The following is a 26,949-nucleotide window of genomic DNA, read 5'->3' as shown; positions in this document are numbered from 1 at the left end:
ATTATGTAAAAAGTACAACAGTATAACATTTCAAATACAGTGGCCACTCCATGCATGCTTCGTTGGGATTGGATCGGCTCTTTGGGTGCTAGTCCTACTCTAAGAATGACAGCTAGACAGAGATCCTCAAGAGAGTTAAGCTAAAAAAATGCCTAGATTCAGAGAAGGTCATCATGACCAAGATACTGAGCTTCCTGTCATCCTCGTCAAAAAAGGTATATTTCTGGTGTAGCTAATACACAATTTTCAGGTATCTTAGGACACTTCCAGCACATTCCATTTTTAACTGACAGCTTGGAAGGATGGAAGAGACTCTTGGAGATCACAAATTTGCTTTTGGATATTTCAGTCTTTCCTAATTTCCTTGGGGTCTTGGTCAAAACTCCGATTGTGAGTATTTAAACAGTATCATTAACTGAGCTTAGGGATTTGATTTCATACAGAATATTGACAACAAATATTCCTGAACATGCTTAAAATGCAAAGAAGTCCTGGGGGCAAGATCATGTCTGTTAGATAGAAGCTAAAGAAGAGGACCTTGTGTGTAGTAGCTTCTCTGATACACTGTGTGCATCATGCAGCACCTGGCAATATTACTCTGCAGTGACATAGTGACATAAAGCTGTGGACAGGGGGAAGTATTAATGTGCTGAGAGTAGGTGATACTTTTGCAATAGAGTCTTTACAGTCTCAGGCAAAGCAAATAGAAATCTGGCACTGAATGTAATGGGAGTAAGTAAATTTTCAGACTGCTAAAGGAACAGAATAGTGTAGAGTAGAAGGTATCATTTGTGGTCATCTGAGGCTCCTCCCCTTCCAACAGCATTTTAGTCCTGCTCTTCAGACACCATCCATGCTTTTTGTTAAAGAAAATAACAAAAATGCAATGGAAATTAAATAGAGTTAAACAGAAAGCTGTTAGTATGGGTAAATACTTTAAATGGCAGATAGACTGAAAGAGGATGCAGTAGAAAATAGTAGTGTTTTTATCTCTGCAATACTGAGTGCACCAGATTTAAAACTCATAGAAGTAAAATATTCTTACCTGAGCTCAATCTAGAGCTGGAGCTTTTCTTGAATTTTACTCCTCATTGTTGCTGACAGACTTGAAATCAGAGGTAGAAAGAGAAACACATGACATTTCCCATTTCTGCAAAGAAACAAGTCATCTCCCACACTCTTAACATTGCACAAGAATACTGCAAAGCGTAGGTCTCCAATATTCTTATATTGCAAACAAGTTAGTATTTGATTCCTCCCTTTTGATTACCATCATGATTTATATAAAAATTAAAAAAAAATATATCTTACATTGAGTCAGTATCCCATGTTACAAGGGGTATCTGTTGCCTGTTGCTGTGCACCTCCAAGAAGAGCCTTGCTCTGTCTTCACTGTACATAGGGCAGTTGCACTCAGCAATAGGATCTCCTCTTCTCTGTCTCTTCTCAAGGCTGGACAAATGCAACTCTTGCAGCTTCTCTTGGTGTAGGCATTAGGTATTACAAAGCCCTGGAAGCAGTAGTAAAGGACTCAGGAGCACAGGTAGATTTTTCATCAGTCCTGCCAGTCAAAGGGGAGGGGATTAAAAAGGCCAGTTGAATCTGGCAAATCAACAGATAGTTGCGTGACTGGTGCCGCAGGCAGGGGTTCAGCTAGCTAGACCATGGGACTCTATTTGAGAAACCTGGTCTGCTGGGGGCTGATGGGGATCCACCTGTCAGAGAAGTGGAAAAAGCATCTTTGATCATAGGCTTGCCAAGCTGGTGAAGAGGGCTTTAAACTATAGTTGCCAGGGGAGGGGAATCTCAATCCATCCCTCTCCTCCCAGTTTGATGCCAGTGTCAGTGACAGATGCCCAGAGTCTGGAGGAGGGTCACAAATCAGCAGAAGAGAACCTGAAGACCAGCACAAAAGAAGTCCACCACTCCAGCCAGTAAGTCAGCTTCATCACGGGCCCAACTTAAATGTCTGTATGCTAATGCACATAAACAGATAGAAGCCTCATGTTCGTAAGCCCTGGTTCTCATGGAGGACTTCAGCCCCCCTGACATCTGTTGGAGGGACAGCACAGTAGGGCCTAGGCAATCCAGGAAGTTCCTGGAATGCACTGATGACATCCTTCTCCAAGTGACAGAGAAGCCAACAAGGAGAGGTGCTATGCTGGATCTCATTCTCACAAACAAGGAGGGTCTAGAGGGGAATGTGAAACTCAAAGGCCACCTTAGCCGAAGCAATCATGAAATTGTGCAGTTTTGGATTCTGAATGAAGCAAGGAGGGAGCACAGCAAACTTGCTACCCTGGAATTTGGGAGAGCAGACTTTGTCCTCTTCAGGGATCTGCTTGGTAGAGTACCATGGGACAAAGGCCTGGAGGAAGAAGTGGTTAAGAAGTCATAGAATCACAGAATAATTTGGGTTAGAAAAGATCTTAAAGATCATCTAGTTCCCTGGGCAACCTGTTCCAGTGCCTCACCATCATCTGAGTAAAGAATTTCCTTCTTAGAGCTAATCAAAACCAACTCTTTTTAGTTTAAAGCTGTTATTCCTTGTCCTATCACTACACTCCCTGACAAAGAGTTGAACAGTTTCCCAGGGAAGTTGTGGATGCTCCATCCCTGGAAGTGTTCAAGGTCAGGTTGGATGGGGCCTTGAGCAACCTGATCTAGCGGGATGTGTCCTTTCACATGGCAGGGGGGTTGGAATTAGATGATCTGTAAGGTCCTTTCAAGCCCAAACTATTCTGTGATTCCATGTGCTCCAGTCCCTAGCCATTCTCATGGCCTGGTGAGGGGCTCACTACAATATGTCGTGTCTTCCTGGTCCTGCACTCAGAAGTCAAGATGCACAAGTGTGGCATAGCAGGGAATAGGTTCTTTTCTTTCCAGAGCTGATTTCTGCTCAGTTGATGCCCACCTGTACCAGTGCATGGGATTGTTCAGAGCAAAACTTTGTATTTGCCTGTGTTGAACCTTATGATGTTGAATTGCTGTCCTCTTTATTCAACTTGTCAAGGTTTTTCACAATAGCCCTGCTCCCCCAACTCCGTCCTAGGCTCAGGGGCGAGGGAGGCCTGAGAACACAACTTACCAGGACAAATGGAGGCAAAAACAGCATTGAGCACCTTGCCCTTTTCCATGTCTTCTAACACCTGAAGGTTATCTTGTCCAACCGCCTCCCTGGCTCATGCAGGGCTCCTTAGAGCAAGTTGCCCAGGACTATGTCCAGGCAGCTTTTGAGGATCTCCAAAGAGGGAGATTCCACAATGTCTGTGCCAGTGCTTGGTCACTTCTCACAGTAAAGATGTGCTTCCCGATGTTCAGGGGGAACCTTCTGTACTCAAGTTTGTGCATATTGCCACTCATCTCTGTCCACTTCAGACCATTGAAAAGAGCCTGGTTCTGTCCTCCTTGCATACTGTCTTCAGGTATTTATATCTACAAGGGTAACCCCCCCCCCCCGAGCTTTCTCTTCTCCAGACCGAACAGTTCCAGCACTCTCAGCCTTTTCTTTTAGCAGAGCTGCTCCAGTCCCTTCATCATCCTCATGGCTCTTTTCTACACTCTGTCCAGTATGTCCATGTCTCTCTTGTGTTAAGGAGCCTAGAACTGGGCACAGGATTCCAGGTGTGGACTCACCAGTGCTGAATACAGAGGGAGAGGATTATTCCTCTCAACCTGCTGGAAACACTTGTAATGTAAATCCATCCGTGCAAGACCTCCTTCTCCCCAAGATCTAACAAGTTCAATTAGATCCTGAGTCCTTTTTTTTTTTTATTTTATTACTACCTGCAGCAGGTGCACACAACCGAGATATTTCAAAAATAATGTTCTGAAGGAGCATTTTTATATTACAAGTGACCATGACTGAAGTATGATTTATCAGCTACTGGGTTGACAAAGTTTTCTTGCTAAGAAATTTCAACTTAAAGCTAAAGAGAAAATGGCAATTAAGCCTAAAACCCAACAAGTTAAAGCCTAACACAGTCCTCAGGGTTAAAGCCTAAACCCCAGTCCACAGGATACTCCACCTCCCAACCTGGAAGTTTGAGACAAGGAGCAGAACTCCCTCAAAGTTCAGGTGGAAATAGTTAGAGACCTGCAGCTCCACCTGGACTGTCACAAGTCCATTGGGCCAGATGGGATCCACCTAAGGGTGCTGAGGGAGTTTGTGGGTGTGATTGCTGGGCTGCTTTCCATCATCTATCAGCAGTCGTGGTCATCCGGAGAGGTCCCGGATGATGATTGGAGACCTGCTAACATGACGTCCATCTATAAGAAGAGTTGTAAGGAAGACCTGGGCGACTGCAGGCCTGTCAGCTTGATGTTGGTGCCAGGGAAGGTGATGGAACAGGTCATCTTGAGTGTAATCACACAGCATGTGCAAGACAACCTGGGGCTCAGGCCCAGTCAACATGGGCTCATGAGAGGCAAGTCCTGCCTGACCAGCCTCATCTCCTTCTATGACCGGGTGACCTGTCTGGATGAGGGAAAGGCTGTTGACGTGGTCTACCTAGACTTCAGCAAGGCCTTTGACACAGTCTGCCAAAGTATTCTCCTGGAGAAGCGGGCAGCCCATGGCTCAGGCAGGTATACGCTTTGCTGGGTTAAAAACTGGCTGGATGGCCAAGCCCAGAGAGTGGTGGTGAATGGAGTGAAATCCAGCTGGCGACCAGTCACAAGTGGTGTTCCCCAGGGGTCAATGTTGGGGCCCATTCTCTTTAATATTAATATTTAATTAATTATTTGGATGAGGGAATTGAGTGCACCCTCAGTAAGGTTGCAGACAATGCCAAGTTAGGGGGAAGTACTGATCTGCCAGAGGGTAGGAATGCCCTGCAGAGGGACCTGGAAAGGTTGAATCGATGGGTAAGGGCCAATAGGATGAGGTTCAACATGGCTAAGTGCCAGGTCCTGCACTTCGGCCATAAGAACCCCATCCAGCACTACAGGCTTGGGGCAGAGTGGCTGGAAAGCTGTGCAGAGGAGAAGGACATGGGAGTATTGGTTGATAGTCAGCTGAATATGAGCCAGCAGTGTGCTCAGATGGCCAAGAAGGCCAACAGCATCCTGGCTTGTATCAGAAGCAGTGTGGCCAGCAGGGCTAGGAAAGCGATTGTTCCCCTGTACTCGGCTCTGGTGAGGACACACCTCGAGTACTGTGTTCAGTTTTGGGCCCCTCGCTACAAGAAGGACATCGAGGTGCTCAAGGATGTCCAGAGAAGGGCAGTGAAGCTGGTGAGGGGTCTGGAGAGCAAGTCCTACGAGGAGCGGCTGAGGGAGCTGGGCTTGTTCAGCCTGGAGAAGACGAAGCTCAGGGGCGACCTTATTGCTCTCTACAGGTACCTGGTTTAACCCAGCCGGCAGCTAAACACCACACAGCCGTTCGATCACCCTCCCCCCTCCCTCTCTGGGACGGGGGAGAGAAATGGAAAGTGAAGCCCATGAGTTGAGATAAAGACAGTTTAATAAGACAGGATAATAATAATAATAATAATAATAATAATAATAATACAATGATAATAGTACTACTAGTAATAATGTGTACAAACAAGTGATGCACAATGCAATTGCTCACCACCCACTGACCGATGCCCAGCCTAACCCCGAGCAGTCCAGCCCCCCTCCCCCGGCTAGCCACCCCTATATATTGTTTAGCATGATGTCAGATGGTATGGAATACCCCTTTGGCTAGTTTGGGTGACCTGTCCTGGGTCTGTCCCCTCCCAGCTCTTGCTGCACCCCCAGCCTGCCCATTGGCAGGACAGAGCAAGAAGCTGAGATGTCCTTAGTATAAGCACTGCTCTGCAACAATTAAAACATCGGGGTGTTATCAGCACTCTTCTCATCTTAAGCCAAAACATAGCATTCTACCAGCTACTAGGAAAAAAATTAACTCTGTTCTAACTGAAACCAGGACAGTACCTTAAAGCAGGCTGTAGCGAGGTGGGTATTGGTCTATTCTCCCACGTGCCTGGTGATAGGACAAGGGGGAAGGGGCTGAAGTTGCACTGGGGAGGTTTCGGTTGGAAATTAGGAGATATTTCTTCTCAGAAAGATCAGTTAGGCATTGGAACGGGTTGACCAGGGAGGTGGCAGAGTCACCGTCCCTGGGGGTGTTTAAGGAAAGGTTGGACCTGGTGCTTAGGGACATGGTTTAGTGGGTGATACAGGTGGTAGGGGGATGGTTGGGCCAGATGATCTTGGAGGTCCTTGCCAACCTAGATGATTCTATGATTCTATGATTCCTCAGTCCTAGGTGCAGAACCCTTTACCCTTGCTCAATTTCATTGCTGATTGCCCAATGTTTCAGTCTGTTTAGATCCCTCTGCAAGGCCTCTTGTTCCTAGAGAGTCAACAGCACCTCCCAGTTTAGTATCATCACCAAACTTGCTGAAGATGCCTTCAGCTCCTGCATCCAGATCATTGATAAAAATGTTGAACAGAACTGGCTGTAGAACTGAGCCCTGGGAAACACTGCTAGTGACTGTCTGCCAGAGAGATGTAGCCACACATCACTACAACACTTTGAACTCTAGTGTTTAACCAGTTCATCACCAGCTACCAGCCAGTTCACCACCACCGATATATATATGACGCATGTATACATAATATGTGTAAAGGTACCCTGTTCTTAAAGTCTTCTCACAGCATCTGCAACAGTTTTTTTGAAAGAGTATTTTCTGGTCTGGATGGCTATTTACTCTGACTCATTATGCCAGTTTTCACAATCTTCTATTATCCTCTCCATAGTGTTGACCCTAATGATCAGAAGAAGACGGCTTGTTATGACATAGATGTAGAAGTTGAAGACCCATTGAAGGGACAGATGAGTAGTTTTCTTCTCTCAACAGCTAATCAACAGGAGATTACAGCATTGGACAACAAGGTACTGCCCCAGTATCACGTGGCATATGTATACACGTTTTATAACTTCCTGAGGGTTTGGTGCCGTATATCAAAGGGACTAATGTGAGAAAGGGATTGCTCATTTAGATGTGCTTTCAAGGGTTGAATAAGTCACATGCAATGGAAATACAGTGGGGTGGGTGGGGTTTGCTCTTAGGATTTAATCCAGGGCCTGATATAGTTGTAAAAATGTTACAAGTGTTTCGCAGGCAGCATAATGAGTACCCTGGCAGGCAACATAAATTATGTGCCACTCTAGGTGCTGTAGGATTTCAGATCTTTCTGAACTAGTTAGTAAATCTAGTGTGCTCTGTGGAAAACTAACATGTCTTGTTTGCAACTAAAAACATGTTAGAGCAGGCAATGTGGATCAAGCATGGTCTTCCAAGGTATGTGTTAGGAGAATTAGGCTGGATCTTACAGCCTGAGAGAGGCAAGGCTGCCAAAGCTCCATTATCCCAGATCCAACCAGCAACGAGGCTGAGCATGTATTCCCAGTAGGCATGCACACACACACATGCACCCATGCGTGTGTATATGCCACATATATATATATATGTATATATATATATATATATGTATATATATATATACATGGCCAGCCACACAGATCAACACGGTCAGGATACAGAGAGACCTCACATGAACACAAAGATAACCAATAATCTCATTCTGGTCCTCTCTCTGGCTGAACTCCGTGGAGGGCCGCTAGTGGGGGTATGTCCCTCTGGCAGCTGGTCTCGGACACTTTGTCTACCCACTAGCTGCCTCTGGATCCCAGTCTCCCAGTTGCTGGCACTTGGCCATACAAGCCCCAGAGGCTGCAGCCCCACTCCCAGTGTTCATACAGACACAGGCACATCCACACAGGCATACGCATCCACACAGAGGCACAAACATACCCATATACGCACACATACATTCGCAGCTGGCTGGGAGTCTCTTGGTCCCCCAGTTGCCACTTCCCTGTGGTCTTACCCTTCGATGTGTGCACACATACAAACACCACTGGGTCTTGTCCCTAGCAACCCTCAGACCCCACGGTCCCTGCAGTGGCTGGCTGAGATTCCTTTGGTCTGTCTGACTGCCAGCTTCTCCTGTGGTCTCATCCTTACAGACATATACCCCACCATGGCTCCCAGACCACCTTACCTACTTGCTGACTAGTTCAGCTTGTTCTTTGCCAGTGCTCACACATTCACGCATCTGCACTGCTGCAGGTGCCAGCACTGAGGCACATGGGCCTCCAAACCATGGTCTTGCTGCAGTTGCTGGCACATAGAGCTCCCCCCATGCATAAAAATAGAGTTCCTCACTCAGGAAAAGAGTTAAAAATGGAATCTGGTAACACAGTAGGACAGATAGCTCTGGTCAGGCATAGAGATGGCTGGACAAGCATATCAATGAGCAAATCGTTTGCACACAACCAGTGATTTTTAGCCCTTTATATATCTATTTTCCCACAGTTGTGCCTCCCTGAATCACGTAGATCCATCCCTTTTCCCGCATTTGATTAATTCCCTAAAAGTGCCATGTCAAGTGCAATCCCAAGATGCTCTTACCCTAGATCCTATAATGTGTCCCATAACACATAGGCAGCAACCCTCCAAAAATGCTCAGGTGTTCAGACTTTGTGGATGATGTTGTTGGATTGCTCCATGAAGTTCAATATTACAATAGGAATCATTTATCTCACGTAGGTGGATATTCTATATATTTTAAGATGGAGCGTCAGCTTTTAACTTTTTTAACTTCAGTTTAGCAGCGCATTTTATGTTCAAGATGCCTTTATATAATCATTCCTGCTCTTCAAATTTGTATAAATGGGCAGAGTTTGACTACCTAGCCTTTTCCTCAGCACACAAGTTTGTCAAGTTTGTCCTCAGTGCACAAGAGACCCATTACTCTCTTTTTTTTTTTTTTTTTTAATGAGGTTCCTTAGTTAACACAGTCAAATCACCACCTAGTATTTTACATCCAGATCTTACTTTCTTCTAATCTGGCACAAAAAAAAAAAAAAAAAAAAAAAAAAAAAGATGCAGCTTTGAAAATATAAGAAGTAGACAATTAAGACTGGCATCACAGATTTTTTTTTTCTTTTTGTTATGCTGAGAATCAGAAGCAACTAAGGAAAGTAAAGAAGGTGTTTGGTAAGCATAGCAAGCAGCAGCAGCCTTCTTCTGGATATAAATAAGGTGGGATTACAGTTAGCAAGACCAAAGAGAAAAATGTAATTGTAATTAAAATGTATTACAGGAATTTTAACTTCTGCATCTTATGATATGAAAACCTCTATCTTAGAAAAAATATGAGAAGAAAAAATTAAAGTCAGACATTATTTGGATATGGGAACCAGAGATGCTAAAAAATTGAAGATGAGAACAAAGTTGCCTATGCTGAGTTAGAGAAGTAGAGGGAAAGTTTTGATACTCAAAAGACTTGGGGTTATGAAGAAGGATTAGCTGTGGAAGAATAACAGGAGCAATTTTTTTTGCAGAAGTGCAAATTGGTAAGTCTGTATCCATCCTAGGTGCCCCATCCCTGGAAGTGATGAATGCCAGGTTGGATGGGGCTTTGAGCAACCTGGTCTGGTGGAAGGTGCCCCTGCCATGGCAAGGGGGGTTGGAAGTAGATGATCTTGAAGGTACCTTCAAGACTATAGGTCCCTAGAAGGTCCCTAGACTATAACATTTTATTGAGAGGTCATAGTGTCTTGCTATATTGATATGAGGGAAAGCTAAGAGAATCTCATATTCTTTTAGTGTGCTGGGCATTGCACTGCTGCAGAGCAGCTCACTAGACTAGCTGCAACTGTAGAAAATTAATAGTAGAAAAATCACTTGGAACGGTTTTGCAGAATTGTTTCCTGGTTTATTGAACAAAGATTATGTGCACTTAAAATAACCATACCTCTCTTATAGCAGTGGTGAGCTCTGCAGGCTGCATTAGGGATTCATGTCAAGGCAAGAGGACCATTAGCCAGTTTTTTGCACAAGTGTAAATGGCTGATTTGCCCTGGCAAGGGATAAATAAAAGTGGTTCCACAAACCAAGGGAAGTGTGATATCATGGACCAGAGATTATTCATGTGATACAGAGTCATGCTAAGTTTCTGTTTGTTTACATCTAACACGAATTTGTTAAACTGTTGTCCTCATACTGTTTTAAAGAGAGTTTGGATACCAGCAGTCCTGCAGATTTTTGGTAACCGTTGCAAGATCTGTTGTTCTGTGGTTCTTGGAAAAGGTCAAAGGAAAAGGTTTCAGCAGAGCAGCTGCTCAGCCAGTTAGTTTCCAGCCTATATGTGCTTTCATGCAGCATGCTAAGGATTATTATGTTTCCAGTCCAGCTCCCCATTTACCATGTCTTTATCACCTTTTTATTGAGCATTTTCTGCAGCAGAGTGCAAGCTGTGATTAGTGAAGTTACTGAAGTCACTTCTGGGTAAGTCATCTAGTGGAAAACTGGTGCACACCAATAGGAGATTTCTCTCTAGCATTGGCTACATCATTTTCCCACATGAGGAACGTTTTAAGTTGAGAGCCTTCTCTTCTGTTAACATACCATACAGTTCTGCCTACAATGCCCTTAGTGGCATAGCCAGATCATGGGAGGATTATTTTCCTCCCTCTGTGTCTGGCCACAGTAGATGTTTTGGCAAAATAGATGTGGACAGGAGATTTAACAAGATGGGTCTGCAATCTCAAAACAGAATTTTAGAGAAACAGGATAGTAAGAGGTTGCTTTTCTGTTTGGGTATGTGCAAATGATTCATTAGTTGTCCTCCCATTGATCACAATTGATTTTGTTTTCCAGGTTTATTAACATACCTTGACTCCTCTTTGTAGTGTATATTCTTCCCTGCTAGTTAATGACCATTTCTTTCATAATATTTTTGATATGACTCATTTTCTATAAACCTTCCATACTCACAGTTTCTCATTATTCACACTCCTTTTGTAGCCATGGTGACGTTAATAGTCTTTCTTACAAGAAAAATTCTAGAAGTCATGGCTGTTATGTAAGTTTATTTAACATGGATTTGATTGGGCGATCACTAGAACAAAGTTTAGGCATCACCACAGGATATTGAAGGTATAATGTTGACTAACCAAGGGAGTAACTGCTTTCTTGCATTGGGCAATACGTAAAGACATTATATAGCACCTTTCCAGAAAAATCCCTGACTTCCCAAAAAGACTGCTTATATACAGGAAATCATTGCATTATACAGTGACATGACTTAGCTCTTCAGTATTGCATGTAGCGTGCCATCCAGTAGTTCAGTGCAGGAAGTGAAGAAGAATCCTGTATGTGCTTATGTTGCAAAAATACATGTGAAACCAAAATGTAATTGCAACACTAGGGTTAACTCCCACTCTGAAGAGAAAATTCCATGGGATGAGTCTTTGGTGTAGAATTGTCACCTTTGTATATTACAGAGAACTACAAAGACATTAACAGGACTGACCTCAGGGTTGCAGAAACATGAGAGGAATTAAAGAACATCTGCTTTATTATTTTCTTCAGATTCATGAGACAATCGAATCCATAAATCAGTTAAAAATACAACGTGATTTCATGCTGAGTTTCTCCAAAGATCCTAAAGGATACATCCAAGACCTTCTTCGATCCCAAAGTAGGGATCTTAAGGTGAGCTAAGGTTGAAGAAGAATGTAGAAGTGAAACCAGAATGTAAGAACATTAGTTAAATGTGTACAGATGTATAACTAAAATATCCAGGATGGAAAATTGGTGGAAAAAACGATGAGTGTAATACTACTGTCCCAGAGCAGAAAGTATGCGGGAAAGACCGGTTAGGCTGTATTTCTCTTCTAGTGGATTAGCAGTGCATAATGGGGATTGTAGGTGAATTTGTGGTTAGACAGTAAGACCAAAGTGCAGAGATGTGTTGGTGTACTCTGTAAAATTAAAGCTATATAAAACTAATCAGGAGGATCCTATAGCAAAATAACACTATTTGGGTATTTTATTGGTTTTCAAAATGTAATCTTATTTAAGAAATAGCAGAATAAGTATCAGATGCCTTTGAGTTTAGTTTTGAGAAACCCAAGGTATGTAATGTAAGGAATTTCATTTGTTTGCCAGCCAAAAAGAATATTTTTCTCATAAAGTTTCACACTTTGTATCTTTAAATCAGACGCATCAAAACCCGTTATGTTAATGAAGTCAGTAAACTATTTTTATGTAATAATTATATTTCAAATATAAATGTCTTGTTTGTTAATCAATAATCTTGCAAAGATTTACTGTTAAGATTATGATTGTTGTTATTATTTATATTCAGAAAGGGAATGGACATCTAAAAGAATGTTTAAATATACCTGTAGCTTGAAGAGCTTACAAACTGAAGTGTGGTGGTGGTGCTTCTCTAGTTGCATATATGGAACAGCTGTTCAATGCTCTCCCTGACTGACATCCAGTTCCAAAAGGGCCTTTTTGGTAATACTCTGCCCTGCTGGCATCAGAACTGACATTGTAAAACACTACCCTGCAGAATATGCCAATAATTTTACATTTCAGTCTGACATGAATACCTTCACAATTTCCTGTTGTTTACAGTTGTGCCAAGGTTCTTTGGATATATCTGCAAGTAAAATATACAGTGCTAGGGTACTTTTCCTGGGACCCTGGAACTAAACTGTCAATGCTGTTAAAATGTTAGAGATCTGTGGCATTTAGCCTGGCCAGTCCTGAATGACTCCTTAGCACAGCCTAGAAGCAAATGTTAGGAGCTGTTCAGTTTGGATGTGGACACCTTGTTTTGGCAGTAACCATGAATCAGAGAATCATAGAATCATAGAAACACAAGGTTGGAAAGGACCTACAAAATCATCTAGTCCAACCGTCCTCCTATCACCAGTACTTCCCACTAAGCTACTACATCATATCTTGTAGCACCTTGTCCAGGCGCTTCTTGAACACTGTGAGGGATGGTGACTCCACCACTTCCCTGGGCAGGCCGTTCCAGTACCTGACCACTCTTTGAGAGAAAAAGTTTTTCCTGATACCTAATCTAAATCTCCCCAGGCACAACTTGTGGCCATTTCCTCCAGTCCTATCATTAGTTATCTGAGAGAAGAGGCCAATCCCCTCCCCATCACAACCTCCCTTCAGGAAGTTGTAGAGTGCAATGAGGTCTCCCCTGAGCCTCCTCTTCCCCAGGCTAAACAATCCCAGCTCCCTCAGCTGGTCCTCATAAGACTTATTCTCCAGAACCCTCACCAGTTTTGTTGCCCTGGACACACTCCAGGGCCTCAATGTCCTTCTTGTAGTGAGGGGCCCAAAACTGAACCCAGTACTTGAGGTGCGGCCTCACCAAAGCTGAGTACAGGAGGACAATCACTTCCCTGCTCCTGCTGGCTACACTATTTCTAATACAGGCCAGGATGTCATTGGCCTTCTTGGCCACCTGAGCACACTGATAGCTCGTGTTCAGCTGAGCATTGATCAACACTCCCAGGTCCCTTTCCTCTTCAAGGCTATGTCCAATGCATGCCATTGCCCATTTGCCTTGGGCATAGAGATCAGTCCTGAGAATTTTAATGCAGTAGTGTCATTAATTTTTGACTCCACGTAAATGTAAATGTTTCTCCATGTGGTAGAATAGCTATAGTGAAAAGTATTTTTATTTTTGTCACAGGTGATGACTGATGTAGTTGGAAACCCAGAGGAAGAACGCAGAGCTGAATTTTATCATGAGCCATGGTCTCAAGAGGCTGTGAGCAGATATTTCTACTGCAAGGTGTGAAGGAATTAGCCACGTGGATAGTTCATAAATGAGTCATCCTACCACTGAACAATAGAATCTGCTGAACTGCACAGTTTCTCTTTTTCTTTCAGATTCAGCAGCGCCGGCAGGAACTGGAACAGTCTCTGGGAGTGCGCAACACATAAGTATTGCTCAAAAGATCCCATTGGCATCATGACCACAGAACGAGTGGACTTCTCAGTGTTACTTAGCTCACTGTTACACATGGACCTGCTTCCTGACTGGATGGGAATGTACCATCAACAAACCAGTCAGAACACCAGCTTTAGAGTGACCTTTGAAAAAACTGCCCATGGGAGGTGTCTCAAACCATTCCAGGCCATAGACAGCAGAAGATTCCTGTGCTCCATACAGGTGTCAATGTTAAAGAAGATTAAAGATTCATTCATCAACTTGCATCATTGAGTTCCAGTGGAAAGTTCAGACACTACACAGCAAATCCTTATGGGCTATGCATAGAATCATGGGTGGTATTGATGGGGGAGGTTGAGTTGGGTGTTGTAGGAGACTACAGATTAAGAGAAATAAAGGTAATTCTCATTCTGTTACCTAAGATTCTCAAATAGTAACTTCTCTGGAATAAGACAAGATAGTCCTGATAGCTGTGGAATGCTTTGCATTCCTGAACAGAGTTTTCACTTCAGCTGGACCAGTGTAAGAAGCCATCGCACCGTGTGAAATAACAAACTAGGATGATTTTCAATCCTAGAATGAAGAGCCTCTCTGGAAGGAAAAAATATAGTCAGAACATTTCTTCTGCAAACTTTAATACTCCCTCTTTCCCTTGCCCCTGCAGTGAAAGGTAGACTGAATTATGTATCACTAGACAGTCTCATGGGTACGATCAACGTGCAGTACGAAGAGGAAGAAAACTATCTCCAGCATGAGAGCCTCTTAGGCATTCTTAGTATCAGTGGGGTTAGAAAAGCTGAAGTTGAAGCAAGAAAAAAGGCATTCTTAGAAAATGCAAATAACCTAATGGTGCTTTGCTGATACCTGCCTTGAACACAGTGGATATTAACAATAAGTCTATAGGTAAAATATGAGATTTCTTAAACATTTCTCTCCTTGTGTGCCATTAGGGATCAGGACTGAAAAAAAAAAACTTCCGTAACTGTTAAGTTGATCTAGAATCCAAGAGGCTTAACTTCATGTAACATGGCAGTTTTCTCTTTACTTCAAGATGTCAACAGAGTTCCTGGATTAGTCTCACATTTTGATCATAGGTAAACTGCCTCTTCCTATTCAGTTCCCCCGTGCATGATATGTGCTAGTTGTATAAGATGCTGTTGAGTTTTGAAGCCTTAAATAGCATAGAGGAACTATCCCTTAGAAATCACCTTGTTTTCAAATATATGACAAATTCAGACTATCAGAATTACAACATATTTAGCTGGAACCAGGGACATCTTCATTAAATCCTTCCCCCCATTCCACCTTTTGTAGTGCATAGATTGGTTTGTAATTAATGACCCAGCATGATTTCTAGTCTAAAAAGCAGCTGCCAAAGTATAACTGTGTCCTGATAATGTAGCACTCGAAATCCTTTTCTAGGCTTCTCCTCTTCATCTCCTTTCTTTCACTTTCCTGGAAAGAGAGTCAAGTTCACATGTGTTAAGGAAGGGAGGCAGCTCTTCTAAGTAATTAATTTTGCTATGGTATTGTCCTTTTCTCTTCTGCTGTCTTTGCTGATTTCTTTCATATTTGAAAGAAAAATTTCTTCTGTCTATTCACAGAAGAGAGAGTCTTCCCTCCCACCCCTTTATTTAATACCTCTGCTTTCACATTACCAGTGCCATAGCTTTTACTCTGTCCACTGCGTTCAGAGGTGTCTTGAAAAATTTACATATGATTGGTCATATGATGGCAGTACAACCATGCAAAACCACTGGTGTAAGGAAAAGCACAGCTGTACCTCTTTGCCCAAGGCCTTTTCCTGGGAATGGCTTGGCTTGGATTTTTTTTTGTGTGTTATAACCTCTTTTTACACTAAAACCTGAAATCCTGCAGTCTTAAACTGGTAGAGACTGAGAGGTTGCCAAACAGTTAACAACTTAAAATCTTATGTGCTGTAGGACTCTGCTAATTGGACTACCAGCAAACACTGAGGGAAAACAGTGGGGATCATCTGCTACTGTGCTTCCGTATTTGTTATGCTGCTGTGTCAGTTGTGTGCATGCTGTCCAGTGTATAAAACTTTTTCTGTATGTGGTAAACAGAGCAGCTACATTCAGGGGATGTATTCAGATCTCCAGGAGTAATAAATGCTGAGAAAAATAAACGAGGATATGAGAAAGGAATGGGGTGGGATAGATGCCTGCAGGATGTCTGCCAGCGAATTTTATTTTTGAGAACTTTGCCATATGAATGGCAAATATTTGTACAGAAAAAATCCAGTCATATGCCACAGCTGGCAAAATAATGGAGCCCAATCTGCTTTTAGAATCTCTCTTTAAAAATAATTGTATGGGTCTGTTTCCAAGCCTCTTTCAGAACAAAGTAATGAAACAATGTGTTGCTGACCAGTGGATTCCAAGTAGCACCACTGGAAGGTGAAGCAATGTTAAGCACCAATGCTATGCTGAAGTGTATACACACATGCATGTTTGTGCACACGCATGCTCGTGCATGATTTGGCCACTGTACATAGCAATCCAAAATTCGAAAATACAAATCCAAAATTCATATATCTCACTGTACATGTTCTTCCTGCCCATAAAAAGACTTGTCACCAAAGAAGAGTCTTAGGAATAGCTGTCAGGTGTCTTCCTTTTGATTAAAATGGTGTTTGAGATTTTGATTCTTTTATTCCATGCTCGGAAGCAGTTTGAGCCTTTTACTGAAGAGACATAGAGAGAAATGTTATCTTCCATTCCAGGAGTGTAGCCAGGAGCTTGCTTTTAGCAAAAACAGACATTATATTCGAGGAGAAACAATTGGACAATTCTGGGAGGAACTGGACCAAATGCAGCTTGGGCATGTGGAAATGAAAGTCGGTAGTACTGAATAGGCATGTAATTCCAGCAGATTTTGAATGATAAATTTATTTTAATTTCAGGATGGTGGGCTTTTTTTGGGTGTTAAAGATGACAAGACTGTTATTTGTGGTCTTTGGTTTCTGCCACGGTACGATACAAATCTGTGCATACTGCAATAAAAAAAAAATATATATGTGCATAGATGTAGTTAAACTTATAGATGATAATATAGATGATTGTTAGAAAATATAGCATAAAACTAGGACAAGGTTAAAACAATTCCTGGAGTACCAGTAGAAGGGAAATATATCTTGGAGCTGAAGCATTGGCATGGCAGTTAAAGGAAAAACAAGTGTTTGTGGAACCAAAGTGCCAGAATAGAGAGAAGAATACAGCAGTGGTAAAAGGAAAGAGAAAGGTGGGAGCCACTGAAGTGCCATTAAGTCAAAGCACAGGATAACATGCAGATTAATGTTGGAACTAGCACAGTCTATGTGATTTTGTATATTTTGTGTGCATGTGTATATGTATACATATAGAGGGCAGGAGCAAGAGTCAGTCTCAACTGGTATAGAGCTTGGGAAATGGGCATTCAGGGTACAGCCAAATGTTCTGCATTTAAGTTCTGAGACACATTGCCAAAACTTCTTCTACTGTTATCAGTAGGGATTCAGCTATTTCACTTATCAGCACTGGCAGTTCTAGTGCACGCATGGTTTCAGCTGACAGCTTTTTTACACCACACTGTTTAGAATTTATTCTAATGAAGCTGAGTGAAATTATTGGTGTATATCCTAGGGCTTCGAATTTTGCTTAAAATGTAGTCAGGTGGTGGTTTCTTTCTTTTTATTTCTTTTCTTTCTTTTTTTTTTTTTCCTTTTTTCTTTTTTAACCTCTTTGTGTTGAGAGCCCTTTTAATGGCAGTGCAAAGAGATGAGTGGGGAAAAAAAAAGGCTCCTTTCTTTCTGAATAAGGAGGTCTCCTTTCTGTAACTGCTCTGTTGTTTAATAGGCTGTATCTGTTCTGCCAGATCCTGTATGATAAACACCTTTTCTGATCTCACTGAAGAAAAGTACTCCATTAAAAAGATAAAACTGTGGGTTTGGGAGTGAGCAAATACATGCATAAGGAGAGGTGGGGGAGAGACTCCCTCTGCTCTGTAGTCACCTTATCTTCACTGTTGGATGCTGAGTGAGTCGTAGAAAAGCTTTTAACAATAAATACTTTGTTTATTTGTACCTCTTGCCCTTACCTTATGCCTCTTAAAAAAGAAAACTTAATTTCTTTTGTGTAAAAGTAATGCTGGAAGATTTTTTTCACACATTTCTTTTACAGAAAATTTTACCTAAGGATTAGGAAGATCTCACTTTCTATGTGAAACTGCTTAGAGACCTGGGAACTACAGATCAATCCAAGGCCAATTAATGACACACATTTACACCAGTCCATGGCGTGGAAGTGATACATGAGATGTTACTCTCTGGGCTCTGCTACTGATATGAGGGATAATTTGGTACAGTTGGTTTCTTCTTACTCCTGATGAAGACTCTAATGGTCTCAAGTTTCTGGATTTCTGTCCACATGTATGTGCACATGCATAAGGAGGGGCATACACATACAGGTTTTAAGTAGATTTGACAACAATGAGAGCTGTCTCACCAAGTTTAATCTTCTGGTGCTGTTTCCATAATGAATAAGTGATGAAGATGGGAAATCCTTAACATTGGAGAGGTCCGGTTTCTTGCTTGGTCATTCGGTGTACAATTAGCACCATTATTATTAGTTTTAATCAATAAAGAAGTTGCAGCTGGGGCTAGAGCTTGGATGCTGAGAGGAGGCTGGAGAAAGCTATGCAAACAGCTAGCAGACTTCCAACAGAGGTTCCATACAAACAACCAGTAATATTAGAAAGATTTGACAGGATGAACAAGCTGCAATTCACCAGCTCAATGAAGAGTTTTTATTTGTTTGTTTTAAGGGTCAAAATTTCTTAGGTCAATAGACTGTCAAGAGAGAACAATATCAAGAAGTGGGGTGGGTGAAGACTAAAAAGAAGAGAGAATGTAAAAAAGGAAAGGAAGGCCTAGAATTATTTTAGCAACTGAGTGAAATGGGAAGCAGAAGTAGTAACCTTTTTTTGAGAAGAAAGCAAACAGATGTTAAAAACTCATAAATGTCTATCTAGAGACTCCAACTAGAGTGGGGAAAGTTCTGTTTGGAAGTTTATGTAGGAAATTTCAGTATCTGAGACAAAATTTAATTTTGCACTTGAAAAAAAGTGTTTACGCAATTCCTGGAAAGGGAGTTTAGTGGAGGACTTGTTAGTGTTAGATCAGAAGTTGGACTTGGTGACCTTGGAGGTGTCTTCCAACCTAGATGATTCTGTGATTCTGTGGAAAAGCAAGTAGCAATAACAGCAATCATATCTTACAGTAACAACAGTCCTATGCATTTTTATCCCCTTCATTTTAGAGCAGCAACAGGCAGGCTGTTTTTCCAGGATTCAGAGAAGGAATGAAGATTTACAGTTTAGTATCCTGACACTTTTTTAGTTTTCTCAGAGTAAACTGAGCACTACTGAGTACAATGCGAAGAATGTGGATAAATGCAAAAAGAGATTAGACTGATCATATGATAGTTGGTCTTTGCAAGCGGAGTTGGAAGGCAGAAGTTAGATAAACTTAGAGTAATTCTGTTACAAAAATTGGGTTCAACTCAAAAATAAGACATAGTCAATGCAGAGCTAATCAAAGTATCCAAATTTTAGGGCATGAAAAAGCTGGGTAGCTTGAATATAACTACTTAAGGCTGAGGTACTTTGCTGTCAAAATTCACTTGACCAGCTTGCAAGCTTTAACACCTGGTTCATGTACATCCACAAAATTTTTGTCCTCATGAGCAGTGATTCATACTACATGCCTTCTAAAACTTGAGGCTGATTGTTACCCTTTATTTTAGTCTTCCTTCTCCCAACACAGCTGGGTGCATGCTAGTCACTGTCAAACTTACACACTTTGCCCATTTTTCCAGGGTCTCAGTGTAAGCTCAGGTAGGCCTGGTCATTTGGCTCCTGTACAGGTTATATTGCAGTTGTGCCTGTTTCCTGCTTGGCTGTAACAACACCTTGCTGAGGGGCATGTTACTCCTGTCAGGTAGACTGACTTCAAGGCTTGCCTTTAGATGTGCCTTACAGCCATGAGCTTGTCTGATGAGTTGGACTCCTGGCTGAAGATGGCTACCTGCTCCAGGTTTGTTTTGCTTGCCTTGTTCTAGTACTGCTTGGCTGGCCCGGTCAGGGAGGCCTCTGCCTTATCAGGCATGCTACCATGCTCTGCTGCTGGCTGTGTGTCCTAGGGAGCAGTCACCCACCTCTTACTGCTCCCTGACAGCCGCTGTGTCTTTATCCTCCTGTCTTATGTGTACTGTGCCATTTGCAGGCAATCTTCTGTGCATTTCATATAGCTCTATAGGTTTTAAGTAGTATGTTCCCTTTCCAAATGTTGTACCTATTCTACCTGAACACTGTCTTTATCACCTTTCATTTCAATCACTTAAATGGACTGTGAAACACTGTGCTGCTCCTGCCCTGTGTTCATGCTTCAGTTGTTCTTGCCCAATTACTTTTTTTTTTTCTTGCCCAATTACTTCCCCCCCCCCCTCTTTTTTCCCCCTTTTTCCTTTTCCCCTTTAGAGTGTGCTTAGACTTTAGACATGTTATGGTTTAACCTGACCGGCTGCTAAGCACCACACAGCTGTTCACTTACCCTACCCCCTCCCTGTCTGGGATAGGGGAGAGAATTAGAAAGAAATGAAAACCTGTGGGTTGAGATAAAGACAGTTTATTAGGACAGGAAAGAAAGGGATAATAATAATAATAATAATAATAACAACAACAACAACAACAACAACAATAACAACAATAATAATAACGCATACAAAACAAGTGATGCACAATGCAATTGCTCACCACGTGCTGACCGATGCCCAGCCTATCCCCGAGCAGCTGCCCCCCCACCCTGGCCAGCCCCCTCCATATTAATTGTTCAGCATGACCCCAGATGGTATGGAATACCCCTTTGGCCAGTTTGGGTCAGCTGTCCTGTGTCTGTTCCCTCCCAGCTCCTGCTGCACCCCCCAGCCTGCCCGCAGAACAGTGTGAGAAGCTGAAAAGTCCTTGGCTTAGTGTAAGCACTGCTCTGCAACAATTGAAACATCAGTGTGATATCAACATTATTCTCATCCTAAATTCCGAAAACAGCACCTTACCAGCTACTAAGAGGAAAATTAACTCTATCCTAGCTGAAACCAGGACACATGTCTAGTTCCACTCCAGGACAATTAATTAATTCAAGAATCTGGTCCTTTCTTACTTTGATTCTGTAATCTAGGACAAATTGCCTTTCTAGAAGTAGAACAAGAAATGACAGTGGGAAGGAAGTAGTGAAACAAACATATATTTGATAAGACTGTGAAGGGACAGAGGTACTTGTTTACCTTGAGTACTGTGTTCAGTTTTGGGCCCCTAACTACAAGAAGAACATCGAGGTGCTCAAGCATGTCCAGAGAAGGGCGATGAAGCTGGTGAGGGGCCTGGAGAACAAGTCCTACGAGGAGCGGCTGAGGGAGCTGGGCTTGTTCAGCCTGGAGAAGAGGAGGCTCAGGGGCGACCTTATCGCTCTCTATAGGTACATTAAAGGAGGCTGTAGCGAGGTGGGGGTTGGCCTATTCTCCCATGTGCCCAGTGATAGGACAAGGGGAAAGGGGCTGAAGTTGCATCAGGGGAGGTTTAGGTTGGATATTAGGAAAAACTTCACCAAAAGGGTTGTTAGGCATTGGAATGGGCTGCCCAGGGAAGTGGTTGAGTCACTGTCCCTGGAGGTCTTTATAAGGCATTTAGATGTAGAGCTTAGTGATATGGTTTAGTGAAGGACTTGTTAGCATTAGGTCAGAGGTTGGACTAGGTGATCTTGGAGGTCTCTTCCAACCTGGATGATTCTGTGATTCTGTAAAACCAGTTTCTTATAGTCTACATGAGGCAGATTTGAGCATGAGAAGAAATCAGTGAGGAAGGCTGCACTGATGGAAATTTTGGGTTTAAGGTAAAGGGTTAAGGATTCAAACAGACTGAGGGGTAGTTGAATTTAGAAAAGGGGTTAGGATTTGGAGTTGGAATAGGGTTCAAATTAGGCTTTAAATTGGGAGTTGGGATTACTTAAGAATTCAGATTACAGATAAGGGACAGGATTAATTTAGGATTTGAATTGAGAAGGCAAGGTATAGGATTTTGGAAGCCTGTGAAGCCAAAGAAGGTGCATAGCTGTGCACTGCACTGATGCTGTCTGCCATCCCTGTGACACACCAAGAAGCAGCTGATGCTGGAGCAGTTCTTGAGCATCCTGTCCCTGGAGGTGCAATACTGTATATGGGAGCACAGCCTTAAGACCTGTACTGAAGCAGTGGCCCTGGCCAAAATTTTCATTGCAGGATGTCCAATGCTGGCACATAGACAATGATGGATGGTTGTGAGGGAGTAGGCTTCTCATCCTTGTAGGTCAGGGCTGTGCGTTATTACACAGTCCTTACCTTCCCCCCATAGAATTACAACTAGATGTAGTAAAGGGTGGCCTAAGAGCTTTTGTGATTTTATCTCTCCTCAGACATCCTTTCTATCCATGTCCTTCTACCCAGGTTCACCATAAAATTGAAAGTGGAAGAACCCAGTGGTTTTGTGGAGAACCATTGGAAAAAACCCGCTTCCTGTCCAGCCCTCAAATGATGGGATACTGTTCAAGGCATACACTGGCCTAGGACAACATGCATTGTCAAAGAATAGCCCCGGAGACCCCTAGAGATGGGTAGTGTGGGCTGCCAAGGGGAAGGACAAGGGCTTGCCCTCAATGGACTGTGGGGAGAGGGCACAAGATGGCCAATAGGAATGGCTGATATTCCATCAGTTCCCAGCAGAGAGACAGGTCTGACCCTGAAACCCTTGTCTTTCTCTTCTCCACTCTTTCTTCCTCAGTATTATTATTATTTTTTTACTTCCTCTGTCTCACATCACCTTCTCTGTTCTGCAGCCTATGGCTGCAGAAGGCAACTTCCCCATGGGATGTATGAATGAACACTACTCCAGGCCTAAGGTCTGCAGTTCCCCAGGCAAACTGGAAGCATACGGGCACAGAGCCCTGACACTGTCACTCTGCACTGGGGAAGTGACTATCATCTGTATTTGGTTTACCTATTAAAAATTAAACAGTTTTTTTTTGTTGTTGTTTTGATTTGTTTTTTAATTGGCAGTCATTTAAAACAGATAGAGGTAAAAGAGTGCTCTGGGGAACAAAGAAGTTCTGAGGAGGGGTGCTGACTGAGCAAGAAAGAGCCAAAGAAGGTTGTGGAGTGAGAAGCACTCTAGGAAGCTAAGAGAGTTTCCAGGAGGCATTGTGATGGAGAGGATGGGTGAGGCCAGAGAGACAAAAGAACGCTTGGGGAAACAGTAAGAGAGAGTCTGCATGGTGCACAGATTTTGTCATGAGGTGTATTTGGTTTACGTGGCAAGGTTTAGGTAGTGGGAGATTCAGGGATAGCCCCTGTGGGAAGTTCAGAAGCTGACCCACATTAGATAAGAGCCAGTTCCAGCTGGCTCCAAAAGCAACCTGTTGCTGGCAAAAGCTGAGCCATGAATGCTGCTGGTTGTGCCACTGTGAGAACATAGTTAAGAAAGGGAAAACAAACAAAAACAAACAAACAAACAAACAAACACCTGCTGCATAGGGGCAACTGGGAGACAGAAGTGAAAAATGTAGAGAAACAATCCCACAGACACCACGGTCAGTGAAGAAGGAGGGCGAGGAGGTGTTCCAGGCACTAGAGCAGAAGTTCTCCTGCAGCCACTGAAAGAGGACCAAGCTGGAGCAGGCTGTCCCCCTGCAGTCCATGGTGTACCAGATCTCTAAACTGCAACCCCATGGAGAGGAGCCCACAGTGGACCAGGTGATCTGGCAGGAACTGACATCTGTGGAGGACCCATGCTGGAGCACTCTGCTCCTAAAAGATGGACCCCATGGTACAGACCCATATTGGAGCAGTTCTTGAAGACTCTCAGTCTGTGTGAAGCTCACATAAGATCAGTTCAGGAAGGACAGCATCCTGCGGGAGGGACCCCATGATGGAGCAAGGGAAGAGACTGACCATAAAGGAGCGGAAAGTTATGAAGTGTTAGGGACTGACTGCAAACCCCATTCTTTGTTGCCTTGTGCCATTCAGGGGGAGGAGGTATAAGAGGGTGGTTGTGGGGAAGGTGCTTTCAGTGTATTTTTGGTTCCCACTGCTCTAACCTGTTATTAGTAGGTAATAAATTACATTAACCTCCCTGTGCTGACTCTGTCTTGCTCGTGATGGTAACTGGTGAGTGATTTTTCTGTACTTAACTCTTCAGCTTTTTTTCATCATGTTTTCCCTCCCTGTTCTTTTTAAGGGGGAGAAGAGGGGAAGAGGTGAGAGGGCAGTGTGGTGGTATTTAGTTGCCTCATCAGTATGAAACCACCACAGACAACCTCATGTGGTGCCAGTTCCATTCTGGGGTATGTGGTGGTGCTGTGGGTTGTGGCCCTGTATTGCTGAAGGGCTGCAGCTGTGGGGTGTAGTGGGAGGAACCCCAGGTGTGGCAGTGAGGGTGCTGGTGGATACAGCCCCTCTGCATAAAGGAGCTGCCCCAGGGAGGATGAGCAGCAGTTGTTGGGTCAGTGGAGCAGGGAGTCACTAGGGGGTTGCTTTGGGCTACTTTTACTGCCCCAAGGAGGCTGGTCTGGTCTGGTATTACCAAGGCTGCAGCTTCATCAAGGGAGAAACTGAGTGGGGCTGGGGTGTCTGTGGGAGGGCAGCAGGGAGACTTGGTGTCTATTGGCTAGGGCAGGAAAAGTCCTGTGTGGGGAGCTGCAGAGTGGGACTGTGGCACCATGTTGGGGCAGGAGACAGCAGCAGGGCAGCACTCCAGGCTATGTGGGTCTGGCAGCAAAGTGGGGTGGTGGTAGGGAGTACTGTGTCCCTCCAGTGTCAAGACTACGGAGAGTGTTGCATCCTGCAGCATGCTGAGAGTTGTCGTCTTCTGACCCAGGGTTCCAGTTGGCCATGCTATTTTTTGAAGCCTGCTGGGAAATTAAAGTTATTTTGTTGCCACTAGGCTTGTGGGCAAGGAGTCACTTGCACCAAAGAGTAGTTCCTCCCTCTGTGGCAGTGTGGGAATTTGCAATTTCCTGCAACTTTCATTTGATTTTTTTTGCACGGTTCCTACTCCCCTTGTTAACAAGTCTGGAAAACAAATACACTTTTGTGCACGTGTGGTTGTCGGCCAGCTCTGCATGTGTGTGGAAAAGACATGGTGCTCGCTACCGCCACCTGATGACTTTCACAATATTTACATTTTGATGTCCATAAGCGCATTAAAAACAATCCTTATGGTGCCATTTTTCAAAACAATGACGACTCTGACTTTTCAAAGCTGTAATTTATAGTTTAATTTCTGTTACTTGCTAACTGTTGAGAACATCTCATTAGGATTCCTGCCATAAAAGTCTAAGCAGGTTTTAAGCCATAAATGCTTAGTAAAATGTGCAGATGCTTACAGCATTGCTTACAAAACCACATGTAAACCATGCGTATGTCAATTTTTTGAGAATATTCAACCAGAGTATTTAACAGCCCATGAAGCTGAATTTCTTGTACCACAGATTCTTGAAATGAAGCATACTGTGGGCCTCTGCAAATCTGTTCCTGTAGCGTTCAGAAACCCATCTTCTTAAACTCATCCTTTAGGCAAATGCCACTTTCTGTAACATATATTTATTTAAATCAAATACTTCCATAAGCTCTCTGGTAAGTGTTCTGTTTCACCACCATGGGTTTGACAAGATTGTCTAATGCAAGGCATCAGTTAACTCCTAAATACTTGGATGATTGCATTCTTTTCTTTTTAAAAATTTATTATTATAGGAAAGCTCCATGATTATATATATAATACCTAGAAGTTTTACAGCAGTTGCACATAAATAGTCAGGATTGACTTTTTTTTCAAATATTTTTTAACTATAAAGTATTATATAATTATGCATTTGACTTCAACATTTAATATATAAGAATAAATCTTTTGCTGGTTTTAGAGTGTTTCATTAAAAGTTTATTTGTTTTCTCTTCCTGTTGCAGCAGAGTTCTTATGAAGCTTCTGTTCAGGAAGTTGGTAAGGGATTTTTTGGTAAACATTCATGTAGATATGCAGAGGATTTGAAAGTACCTATCCCAGATGCTACTTCTGTAGCAGAGGATTAGATTTATCAACCCTATGAATGAGAACACTAGCCATTTTGCATAGTCTGTTAGCAATGTCAAATTATGATTGGGACTGAAGAGTATGTTGTAGCATTTCATGATTCTAAGTTACTCAATAGGTGACACTTAAGTGGGTAGATAGCTTGCTTGGCTGCTGAAGTGCTTATTGCAAAGTTTAGACTGACACATAGTGCTAAAGAAAATTCTACTTTTTTCTTATGATGGCAGCTCTGTTAGGAAGAAGGAATGATGGGACAGAGATGGAAAGTATATCGAGAAACTCAATTTCAGGCATGAGACAAAGAAAGCAAGGAGTGCAAAACGGGAAATGTGCAGTCAAGAGACTGATTTATTTATTTTTCTAATTCCCTCGAGGCAGTCCCTCAGCTAATGCCATCTAGATGCATCTAGACTGTGGATTGTTAATATATAATAATAATAATAATAATAATAATAATAATAATAATAATAATAATAATAATAATAATAATAATAATAATGTTTTACGGAAATGAGGCTTGTGTGAATGTTTAGCTTTTCCTGTTCTTTCTGTTAATAATTCTAAACCCACTGGCTGGTGTAGAAGATAGGTCACATGGCTGAAATATTTTTTGTGGTGATACTGGATTTGTGCCTTGGTAAATGAGTACACCTGTTATTACAGCGTGACAGATGTCTGATTAGCATAAGACCACATCAGACCTATTCTTGGTCTGATTACATGTTGTGGGCTCTTAATTGGAAATATGTTCAGCTCTTCCTTACTGTGTTTTATTTTTTTTTTTCAACTAGAGTGTTTGTTTTTTTTTTTGTTGTTTTTTGTTTTTTGTTTTTATTGAAATCTTCGTGAGAGTATCAAATCAGGATCCAGTAAATATGTATAAGCAACTAGCCTACAGTGTGTACCAATCAGTATTAGACTGCAACTCTGTTAGCAATAGCAAACCAGAGG

At 42.6% G+C, this 26,949-nt stretch overlaps 1 protein-coding gene across 15 annotated transcripts in view; it reads left to right on the top strand.

Annotated features, from left to right (window-relative positions):
- Window positions 1–18,080, top strand: part of SMARCD3 (SWI/SNF related BAF chromatin remodeling complex subunit D3) — a 93,488-nt gene extending 75,408 nt beyond the window's left edge. For 12 of the 15 annotated variants that reach the window (XM_082752485.1, XM_082752484.1, XM_082752492.1 and 9 more), the window contains 5 exons: window positions 1,830–1,934; window positions 6,751–6,886; window positions 11,436–11,558; window positions 13,570–13,671; window positions 13,770–18,080. In XM_082752485.1, the coding sequence (XP_082608611.1) occupies window positions 1,830–1,934; window positions 6,751–6,886; window positions 11,436–11,558; window positions 13,570–13,671; window positions 13,770–13,823 (520 nt within the window). In that variant the 3' untranslated portion in view covers window positions 13,824–18,080. The remainder of the gene's footprint in view (window positions 1–1,829; window positions 1,935–6,750; window positions 6,887–11,435; window positions 11,559–13,569; window positions 13,672–13,769) is intronic. The other 3 variants (XM_082752491.1, XM_082752493.1, XM_082752487.1) reach the window with 1 other exon arrangement.
- Window positions 18,081–26,949: the final 8,869 nt, after the last annotated feature.

Source organism: Aythya marila, assembly GCF_965140915.1.
Source record: "Aythya marila genome assembly, chromosome: 2".
NCBI classification, from domain to species: Eukaryota; Metazoa; Chordata; class Aves; order Anseriformes; family Anatidae; genus Aythya; species Aythya marila.
Note: the sequence above shows the minus strand (reverse complement) of the source record. Positions and strands in the feature narration are given on the sequence as shown.